Here is a 12,182-nt window from a genome sequence, read left to right on the forward strand (position 1 = left end):
AAATGAAAATAGGAAAATGTCAATGTATATATATCTGGCTGTGGTAAGTTTTTTAGTTTTCGTTTTGGAACAGACATGCACTTTTCAAGTAGTCTAGGATTGTGTCCGGATACGAACTATTTTGAAAAGAGATTGGTCACTTACCATTTAAACTATTATAGAAATTTGTGTTGTCTGAAGGGCAATGTATTCTTCTATCAACTGTTTACTTGTTTGCAACATGTCCTTTTGGTCTAACGTGCTTTTCCTTACTGAAACAATTCGTAAAAAAAAGTCATTTTACTGTATGCAATATGTGTTAGAAACTATATTCCATGTTATTAAGTTTTATTATAAACTACGTATACTGTCATGGGCTTTGAGATGATTTATAAACTATGTTAAACGTAACCTTTAAAATCATTATAGTGACCTATGCCATACGTTTGTAATATGTACTAGGAATTATGCTCGACGTTTGTAAACTTTATCATAAAATTTGTAATATGTTTGAGTATTTCGATTTGTGTAAACTGCTTAATAAGCTGTTACAAAATTAATTTACTTTTTAAACCAACTTGTAGAAAATTGTACCACTTTCTATATTCTATTTTTCTGCCGGAGATTATTTCTTCAGTAGCTTCTATCTTGTTTTTGTGTCTCTTAAGTTCCCTATTGTTGCTTTGTATCGACTGTAACTTTGGATATTGTCTTCGTGTGTTGACCTGATGTATTTTTAGATTTATGTCATTAAAAACTGAATTCTTAATTTCAATATTTATGAAAATATTAAAATTCTGTTTTTAACACACTCTTAACAATTTCATGTCATGATCATTAAGTTGTTTTTGTCAAGTAGGTATTCTGCAAAAACTGTCTTCATGATGATGATGACCTCGATTTGGCTTACATTTATACAACATACATAATGTAAATACATGACGTGATTACCACAACAGTATTAAGGTGTTCTAATTTTATCTAATTATGAAACATTTTGATGGTATGATAAAAGAGATAACTACTTTACCATTTCCTTTACAAAAACATTGGCCCTCGTTATTTACCGTGCAATGAGTATAATATACAGTTTAATATTATACATTGTACACATACAAATATATCTTATGACTTACTGTGCTCTAGATCTGAAATTTCAACTGATTAGGTATTCAATTTGGACTTTGATGTTGAACGTTCGCCCACGTGAGGAAGTCAATGGGTTCTTCCCCAAAGCCGGGACATACCAAAGTCCGTTAAAATGGTGGTTGCTATTCCCTGCTTAAGGTTCAGCATTAAGGGTACAGGCAACAACTGGTTCACCCGTTGCCAGTATAATGTGACCAGGCGGAATGCTGTGCTGGGTGCCTTCATGGTATTTCAGTGAGGTAGCAGTATAACGTCGGAATCAGATCCGCGCTATCACAAGGAGGCAAGTACACCAACATACACTGTCTTCAGCACACATACACGCATGAATACACATGGAGGCACGTCCTTAAATGACCGTAGGTATTAATAGGACATTAAACCAAACCAAACCATTACTCATTAATTTGTTCGCTATTTTAGCAATATAACCATTAATGAGTCCCATTCAACAGAAACTTTAATAAAAGTTTTCTGAAAAAGAATATATATACTCGTATAACTTACGGAGCTTTAAAACAACCTTTTTTCTGAACTAATGAAGCGACATATTTCTTTTAGTTGAGAAATAGAATATTTATCCTAAGATGAAAACATTTTGATTGGAGGTAAAAGTTCTAAAAGCAACACAACCAATCATGTGAAGGTTATATTATGTAATATTTTGCTTTTTTTTATAACTATTTCTTCAATGCTGAGCGATGTTAATTTTTCCTGTGGGTTGAGAGCATTTTTTTTTAAAAATATAACAGTGATGTTAATACCCGTAAACGTTTTAAATTGCTAAATATCTTGGATCCGAACCCCCTGAACCGCCCAAGCCCCCGACCTCTACCCCAATCACCGCCCAGGATTTGACTAGGTGATACATGGATTCATTACTGTCTGGTATAACGTACAGTTAATCAGACTGTGGTAATTCGTGTGGTTTGTCACAGTCTCCTCCCTTCCACCAGTTTATTTGGCTAGTCTCAGTTGTCTTTCGTTGGCAACATGTTTTTGCACGGTTATAAATTACGTATATGTCGGAAGTTTTGTATGATGGTAAGCTACCCCTAAGGCTGTTCGTCGTTATCTACAACTTCGTTCTGGTAGCTCCTGCAACCAACCTTTGGATCACATCAGCAAGATACAGGGGAGTTCTGTCAACTGGGCATCCCAGGATCTCAATGTAATTTCGCCAATTTAAGGCCAGCGCCCAGGAGAGGTCACTTCAGTGCCTTCTTAGCGCCCATTCTCTTGTCTTCCGCGACAGACTGATGAATTTTGTATGACGGCTAGCTGTATTTAGAAAGGCTCACAAAAATTTGATTGCACCCATACATTTCGGTAATTGATACAGTAGGCAACAAAAAAATGGAATAACACTGCGCATACAGCTTTCGTCCTTCTAGGACTCATCGGTGTGTTCAGGGGCCAAAAAGATGGAAATACAAATATTACCGTTGAAACAGAAGGAGAGATGAATAAAACCGTTTAATTATGTGAAATTCAAAAACTAGAGGAGTAATGGCTAATTTCACATTAATAATGCGTAAAACAAAGGAAAACAAAACAAAAGTTACGACAAACCTCGGAGACTAAGAAATCTATGAAAAGTTTTTCAAGAAGTTACTTGTATATATGGTTGTAAACAATTACTGTCTGTTACGTTTGGTGTAAACAGCAGATATAGCCCCATATATCAAAGAATGACTGATCATATATATCAGCAATCATTCCCTGAAAAAATGTATTTGTATAATGTACCAACACGTTTATTGAGTTTTCTGCTGAAAAAGTCATAATTGTGTCCTTTAAAAAACAAAATGGCATTGATTTCCTTGTTAACAAATTAAAGCATATTGTAATAGGATTTATACGCAAATTATATACTTACTGCTATCTAAAAATATGCACAGTTTGAGTGCATATGCATAATCCCACAGATGTAAACCATTTGATGCTAATTGCTAATAAGGTTGCTAAAGAACGGCTTCGTCTGATGTACGTAACAGACAGTCTATATTCCATCTTTATTTTCATGAGATAGGGCGACAAACGGGCTGGAATCCAAGTTGCAGTCATTACAGGATCACGACCATAATCAATAAACACTGTCTCATAAAGACGACCGTACCAAATAATAATGTGTTTAACCAGGACCACCTACAATATTGGGCAGGTGTGAAAGGAAGAATAAATTGGAAAATAAATACATAAAGAAGGCGCGACTTCATGAACGAAGAAAGTTGTTAAATAGTATCAGTAACTCATTCAAGACTCTGTGATAATCCCTGTGTTACCTGTAACACGTGAATAATGAATCCACATCATAGATCACAAAGCCGGCATATTGTGTTTTGTTAACGTTAACATGTATTACGTCTGTATTATATACACAAAATTCTAAACAAAAAAACTATCGTTGATATATTATTAATCCAATAGTTTTTTTTCATTATTTATTCTAAAAATCTTTAAAATATTGATTGCTACAGTAAAGGTAATATTAGAAAAATTTCGTACTTTTTCGCACAACGCCAATAATCAAGAAGTGATACAATACTTTATTGCAGTGGGGTCCAGAAATTATCAAGAGGGTCTTAGATAGGCCAGGGAAAAGAGTAGGCACGATATCAGGAAACACTCATTTCTACAAAGAGTATTACAAAAATGTGCATACACCACCACAACTATCTACCGAACGGTAGATGTCCATCTAGCAAGGAATGTCAGGTAACCTTCAATAATCATTTGGAAATGAGCCAATACTACTTTAACAGCAGTTCCAGTATAGCTAACTTATATACCGAAGTCGTTCCCCACATTACGTCCAAAGTACACAATTTACTGACAAACTAGAAATAGAGGCATAAGTCCTGCGTCCAGAGCGAGTTTAGGTGTGCAGTTTATTTGAAATGTCAGTCTTTCTATAGATAATATGTATTAAAAAACAAATCAATAATCGAAGCTATACATAGATGTATGATGTCAAGGCGGGTCACAGGGCGCCATTACTAAAACGAACCAATGTGAGGTTGGTCGCTAGCCGGACAGTTAATGGCAGTTGTGCGACTGTGTTTTATACGTTATCAACGTATAATACTAAGGTCGGTTATATGAAATTAGTCAAAGCTGGTTGTTTCTCTAATATAAATAAGATATGTAAAATAAAATTATTATCAGATTTTTTTAATAAGTACATTGTATAAGAGAATGACTGTGTTTTGTTCATGTTTAAATCAGAGGCATCGGATGGTCTGATCAGGGCGGATACAAGATTTATTTAGGATGTTGCCAAAACATGATTTAGCTACGAGTTTTCTTGCTTAGGAATTGGCAAAAAATTAAAGGCCCTATCCTATTTTCTGTCATCATATTATAAGGATTGATTTATGGGGAATATATGCGGCTGATTATAGGGGAGACCGGGGCAAGTTCGGTCCCAGGGTAAGTCGGGTTGGGGCAAGTTCAGCCCTTGCAGTATATAAAAGTCGTGAAATTGGCAGGAAAACATGACGTCGCATTCTCAATTATGCTGATTCCAACGAGGGCCCTTCTTACTCAAGTCTGCCTGTCCGAACTTTCCCAAAGGCAAGTCATTCAATCTTCAAGCAGAAAAGGCTGAATAATTCTTCAAATGTGGACATGTTAGCTCTTTTGTTAACATTTTATGAAAAGCATAGCATGTCTTTTCAAAACGTGTGTTTATGCACATACATTTCAAGATATTCCATAAGGTCAGCCTGCTGTTGACGATAAACCTCTATACAGCCCAGCCTGTTGTTGGCGATAAACCTGTATACAGACCAGCCTATTGTTGACGATAAACCTCTATACAGCCCAGCCAGTTGTTGGCGATAAACCTCTATCCAGGCCAGCCTATTGTTGGCGATAACCCTCTATACAGCCCAGCCTGTTGGTGGCGATAAACCTCCATACAGCCCAGCCTATTGTTGGCGATAAACCTCCATACACCCCAGCCTGTTGTTGGCGATAAACCTGTATACAGACCAGCCTATTGTTGGCGATAAACCTCCATACAGCCCAGTCTGTTGTTGGCGATAAACCTCCATACAGCCCAGTCTGTTGCATCAGTTCAATAGGAGCTCCATGTATATAACATTACCCTATATATATTCCTTGTTTATTGGCTTGCTTTATAAAATAGTAATTTCAAGTCACAGCTTTTGGCAACAACCACATATCAAATGTTTTATCCCACGTTCAACTATCGCTTTATGTTGACTGATATTTATTATACCGAAAGTATTGGTGACTTATTAGCCCCAAAATCTTCCCAAAAAAACCAGTATTAATGCAGCAGAAACTAGAGACGTGTCAGTCCCATGTTTAGTGCTGCAAACTGATAATACATTCATGTGTATTTGAAATGGAGGAAAATCCTCAAAATATTTGACTCGGATTAATTTTGGAAACAGAAAAAAGGGAAACCTGTGCATCACCCCTGCATTCGCCACTGCAGATATATGAACTAGCTGTAATAGCTAATACCTTTTCAAGTCCGATTGAGGAATCGATCCCCGGTCGTCTTTATTAAAGGTGAATGCTCTATCCACTAGGCAAAGATACAAATAACAAAACCTGTCTTACTGATTTCAACTTTTATTTGATTTGCTGTGAAACTTTCTTGCATGAGATGTTTCACATGTTGTTACACTTGAAATTATTATTGTGACAATATGTAAGCACTTGTTCCATTGGTGTCGTCATGGCTAACGGGAGGTAATGTTGATAGCCTCTCGGAAGATAGATTGTTAATATTCTTTATAACCGATTAACCGAATGGACAATATCTTTCTCCGATTTTGAAGTGATTGTTATTTGTTAATTCCTTTTGCGATCTTTTCCACCTTTACCGACTTTATTATCTCCTCCATCACTCCCACCGTTTCCTCTCTTCCCATTTTCCCCTCCTTTACCATCTTCTCCATCTTTATCATCTGTTCCACTTTTCCCATCTTTCCCTCCTTTACCATTTTTCTCTTCTTTACCATCTTTCCCATCTTTACCTTTTTTCCCTCCTTTACGATCTTTTCCATCTGTATCATCTTTTACATCTTTATCATTTCCATCGTCGTTTCCATTTTTGTCGTCATCAGAATCATCATCTTCACCAGAGCGAGGCCTATCAGTAGAGTTAGGTGATCCAGGTCTCGTTACAGGTTTCTCATCTTTAGGTTCCCCATCTTCAGTGTTTCCGACTTTAGTGTTTCCGTCTTCAGTGCTCCCATCTTCAGTGTTCTCATCCGGGACCTCAACATCTGGAATAGAGGGTCTTTCCTCAGTTTGCCGTCTTTTTCTATTTGGTCTCGCTTGAGCCGACACGATCAGGCATAGTACTATGGTAAGCAGTATCACTCTCATCTTGTTTCTGTAAAATAAAAGATATAACACGTTTGGTACCATCCAAATGAGCGATATTTTCATGATTATTCAAATTGAAAATAAAATATTCATGCTCGTGGATTCAACGTTATCACTTTCTCATTATATATGTAAAATACGATATAATTATAGCTGGGGGACCGCTCCGTAAGAACCCCAAACTGTCCCACAAGTATATACAAAACACGATAGTACCCCAAATGTCACCATAGTATTTACAGAACAAGATCTATTTCAAAAGGGACTGTTACGAAAGTCCCCAAACCTGCCATTTTAATAATAAAAAAACATGCATCGGAAAGACCTTACGATGTCATGATACGTCTACATATCAAAATTGGACAATATTTAGATTTCGATCTAACCAATCAACAGCTAGTTTACGTGGGCCACCTGTTTATATCAGGAAACTGGACCAGCTCGAGCAATTTGGAACAATTTTTAAATTTTGACCAATCAGTGGACTTGGTAAACATGTTTGCTGCATGTGCGATTGCAAAATAAAATGACGAATGCACATTCAGGCTTGCCAATCAATACTCAGGTAAATTTTCATGTTATCCTACCTCAATTACAATGAAAACAATTTCACTTATTTTAATCATTTTAGGCACTATAAAGATCTATTTAGAATGACTTTTTTCTGATCATCTCATACAATAACCACATAAGTACATAATTCTAATTACTAACGAAAAATATTGCACAAAATAAATCCTGGTCCCCTCATACAATATACACAAAACTATCAGTTTTCGGTCACTTTCATACAACACACATTTACAAATATATCCTCTCTCAAGAGTGTACGAACAAAATTACTCATCTCTGTACACCTCATAAAACACACACACCTAATTTCAAATCTACTTCCCCTAAGAAGTACATAAACAATATTACTAAGTTTTGGTCACCTCAAGCAGTGTATGCAAACAGTAAATGTAAATGTGCATTTTATTATTACATCAACTGTGTAATTCACAAAAATTTAAATACATTAATTAAGCCTACGATTTTCGATACAGATATGTTCACTGAACACATAGACACATGACGGCATTGTTGAGATAACAAAAAAATATTTAATCGGTTTCAGTATAAAATTCCATGTTATATTTTATAGATATATATATTTTACCTTAGAATGGTCATTTAAAATGTTTAAAGACATACATTTTTTAAGTTTTAATTAGATTGAAAACAACAGTGGTTCGAAATTAATCTTCTTGAGTGATCATGCTACTGAAACTTGAACAAATGTAATATTTTATATACACGATGTTTTACTAATTGTAAATTTTCATATTCATATTAGGATCTTAAGTTAAAATGAAAACATGAAAACATGATGAATAGACACGAGATGGAGATTTCTTTAACAATAAACATCTATGCAGGTGGTTTTTGTCCGGAAATACACGTTTAACTCTATCTTACCTTATCTGTTGGGTGCTGCTTCGTCTGTGGTTCGCGCTACCTCGAGTTTGTTAGTGGACGCAATCTGGTCTGTGACTGTTGGTCGCTGCTTTGTCTGTGTTAAGCGGTAGCGTTGCTCTGTACAGAATTCACCCGGCTGTCCTGTCTTTTATACCCACCCGCAATATCAAATCGTGACTTTGGATATAATATATACCCTGTCACGTGAGGAAGTTCAAATTACACGCTTACCGTGTACTAATTATAAAGGACTGGTAACATGTTTATGACTGTTCTGCAAGAATCCACGATTAATGACAACAAACAAATCATGTGCAAATACAGTTTTAAGTTCTGAGGAAATCGTGATCAAATTGACCCCAGATTGTGTTTATTTTGAATGGGTTTAAAAATAACGTCAACTTGGACAAATGTTTTAGGCCGATTTGCATAGCATGCTGTCAACACAACACGATTTTTCGAGGTATCTTTACAAGTTAAAATCGTAATTGAGAACTGCATTACTGGTGTTTTATAGAATCATCAGCAGAAAAGAAAAGGTAATTCGAAAACTTGTTGACGCAACCACGTTAAAATAAGATGTATTGTGTACAAGGCTCAGTGGGATACATCCTAATGATTAAATCATTTTGGGGAAAATGAAAACAACATTCTTACGTTCTTTATTTTTAATGCATATAGTATGGAGAATATTGTTGTGATACGGCCAAATTCGTTAAACCGTTTATGGCAGATTATGTCAGAACAATGGACTTTTCCTCAGTGAACACTACCACCCCCATACCATACCAAACTAACAAAACGCATTCTTTCTGTAGTTATAAGAACTGTCTTTCCCAATAATCGCGAACGACGTTCGGAATATATGACTGTTAACTCTTTTGTACATGTAACATGTTTTGTGAGAACCACGACAATCGTCAAAGTGAAATATCTATATTCTCTTGATCATACAAATATTCTCCAACTATATTTTACAACCGTAGATATACATGTATAAAGCTGCTCGCCTGTAAGGGTGTTTGTGAAGTTTGAAAACAAAGAAGGCAGGTCCATAGTCTTATCATTAACTGGTATGCGGAAAGATCGTACTCAAAGATTTCGAAAAATCGGAATATGTTTTAAGTCGGATAATACGTAAGCTACTAAAATAAACATCCTATACTCTACACTAGGTGTGTGAGCTTTACTGTAACTTCTGACCTTTATGCTTTATTTCACTCTCCCCTATATCTTTATATTTTAGTATGTACTAAATATATATGTCATATACGTTTGAGGATTACTTTGTGCGATGTTTGAGAATATTTGAATGCCATATTATAGACTTAGGGCTATGTTTGAGAGCCTTTTATATAAACGTAGTGCTATTTTTAAGAGCTTTGCTATATTTATACACGTAGTGCTATTTTGAGAGCTTTGCTATATTTATGCACGTAGTGCTATATTTGAGAGCTTTGCTATATTTATACACGTAGTGCTATATTTGGGAGCTTTTTTATAAAAAAAATCCTCCTTTCGTAGTTTTTCTTATATTGTAAGTATGTGTATACATCACTGAGGTCTGAAGGAGAGGCTTTAATGTGCATTTTAGTTATCGATACGATGCAAAAATGCTATGTGTAAACGTTTAGGATAAAATTACAGATGTGCTCAATTACTTAGCTTGTATGCTTGTGTGTCTATCTTGGTTCAAGCGCGGTTGTTCTGTGACTGTAAAAGTAAGTCCCATATTTTAGCGTCATTACAAACATTGAAGTACGTTTGTAAGCGTTATCGATTCTCTATCTTTATGATCAACTATTACCCGTGTACACTTAAATATACTTCAGTATATTCTGTCCTGTAATGTTAAACGTTGTTATAAACTACGTGACCCTTTCTACAATCTAATTGTGTCTGCTATCTTTACTATCTTTGCGAGCTACGCTTCACAAACTAGTTTCTACATTCATGTGTATGCATTGATGAGTTTTTTTATTAAATATGTCTTGAGTCTGTTATTATTATTTGTTTGTCACTTTTTTAGTATAAATTAAGTCTAAGGTAGGTGATGTTTATTGTAAATTATGACATGTGTCGGCTTTATTATAGGTTACGTGAAAAGTTTATGGATATTATCATATAGTATGTCGTGAGTTTGTGAGTTTTAATAAACTAAATAATACGTTTGAAAATGTTATTGTTTATGTGCTTTTCAAGACGTGCCAGGTTTGGCGCCGGAGAAAAACCGGAGTTCCTGGGGAAAAAACACCGACCGGCGGTCATACCTGGCGACTGCCCCACGTAAGGTTCGAACCCACGACCCTGCTTATTATAAAGTATGTCATCGGCAGATGCATTCGATATGCATGTAAATATAATTATCAACTATGTTTGTAATCTTTGTTATAAAATATATTAATCACATAGCTTTATGAATTCTGACTATAAACTTTGACTATGTCATAAAGTTGGGTGGTTTTTTAGCCACTATGTCATAAAGTTGGGTGTTTTATTTGACACTATGTCATAAGTTTGGGAGTTTTATTTGACACTATGTCATAAAGTTGGGTGTTTTATTAGACACTATGTCATGAAGTTGGGTGTTTTATTAGACACTATGTCATAAAGTTGGGTGTTTTATTAGACACTATGTCATCAGTTTGGGAGTTTTATTAGACACTATGTCATAACAGGGTGTGTTTTTTTTGTTGGTTTTTTGTCAAATATGCCTTTTATCGTTTTACGTTATAAATTGTATTCTATATGTGTAAGCCTTATTATAAACAATGAAATAAGTGATGAATCTTAATGTTTAACCCATCCTTAGTTTGGAACTGTATAGTGTCAGGATGTGTTTCCTTTTGTTTGTTATTTGACTGGAGCATATGTTCCTATGTATCGACTTTGGTTGCAATAATTGTCTTCCTTTGTTTTGTTAACCTTTTTTCCTAATTTATCACTTATTCCTAAAACCTACATGTTAAAGTTTTAACAATGAAAATGTTTCGAAGAAATCATTCTGTGGTTGTTTAAACCTCATGACTCGCTAAAAGTTGTTTAAAGTATTCATTGTGCAAAATCTGTCTCCATTGTGTTGACGATCACGAAATAATTCTATTTATAGAAACTAGGTACATATCGTAGCCCCAGTTTGACCAGACAGAAGCTAAGTCGTGATAACCAACACAATATCAAGTGTGTGATCTGATTTATAAACAAGGACAGGCCTACTATTTAAAGTCTCGTTGCTCGGGTTTTACATTTTACTTGTACCGGTGTAAGTTACCGTTTCAATCATGAAGGTTATAAAAGAATAAATATTTCCATTTGATTTAGGTACATCTGTATTTTGCGGCACTTTGTGATAAATCAAGCTAGCTTGTTGATCTAGAGTTTGGCGACCGCGCTCTAAACATATGGTGGGTAAAATAATGAATAAAACTACGAAGAAATGAATCACCTATAAAAAGTTCGTTCTTAGATTCAATTTTACAACAAAATAGTACTGCACCATATGACCATTTCGGCCATTAAGAAAAACTTAAGGAGACTTAAAGGTTAAACAAATGAAATCTCCATATCTGAAGTGTTCGGAAGCATATATACAGCAAAAACACAGCAAAATGTGCATATAAAACATTTCATCAACGTTACAAATTTAAAAAACCTTAAACTAGTTTTTTATTACAAGATATTGATTATTTTTTACGGGTGTCAGGTTCTTGGGTAAAATCAGTTAATTTTCATAGCTCGCAGACATTGCATAACACTACAGTCCGCAATTTTCAGCTTTTACTTTAGGTTCCTTGTCCCCTTTCTTTAGCAAAGAATTTTTCTTTCGAGAAGCTCATAACAGTAACCTAGCAGGTATTTTTTCTATTTCATTGAACCAACTATTAACATCAGAGTTAATATATATATATGTTTCTCAATCGTTAATTCCGAGGATTGTGTCCCCCTACTGAACATGTGTACGTTATACCACGGACTTAGATAACAATCTAATTCCATGGTTATACTGCAGTATCTGGTGGATAGTTGAAGCCTCATCAATGTTATGAGAACACGTTGTGCTTTCTCTAAGTTTCCTCATCCTCAAACTTCCAGGGGTTACGCATTCTAAATCACGTTTTCTTCACTCTTGGAATATGTAATGACGATATCGAAGCAAGTGATTGTAAATCAAGTTTACTTGTATCATCCACAAGGTCGCGCATTCATAGCATTGAGTTGATAACGTG

At 35.2% G+C, this 12,182-nt stretch overlaps 1 protein-coding gene across 1 annotated transcript; it reads right to left on the bottom strand.

Annotated features, from left to right (window-relative positions):
- Positions 1-5,723: 5,723 nt before the first annotated feature.
- LOC110441651 (prostatic spermine-binding protein-like) lies at positions 5,724-8,097 on the bottom strand. The gene is made up of 2 exons (XM_021484853.1): positions 7,957-8,097; positions 5,724-6,505 (listed from the first exon to the last, which is right to left on the bottom strand). The coding sequence occupies exon 2, from the start codon at positions 6,496-6,498 to the stop codon at positions 5,959-5,961; it is 540 nt and encodes a 179-aa protein (XP_021340528.1). The 5' UTR covers positions 6,499-6,505; positions 7,957-8,097; the 3' UTR covers positions 5,724-5,958.
- Positions 8,098-12,182: the final 4,085 nt, after the last annotated feature.

Source organism: Mizuhopecten yessoensis, unplaced genomic scaffold (assembly GCF_002113885.1).
Source record: "Mizuhopecten yessoensis strain PY_sf001 unplaced genomic scaffold, ASM211388v2 scaffold716083, whole genome shotgun sequence".
NCBI classification, from domain to species: Eukaryota; Metazoa; Mollusca; class Bivalvia; order Pectinida; family Pectinidae; genus Mizuhopecten; species Mizuhopecten yessoensis.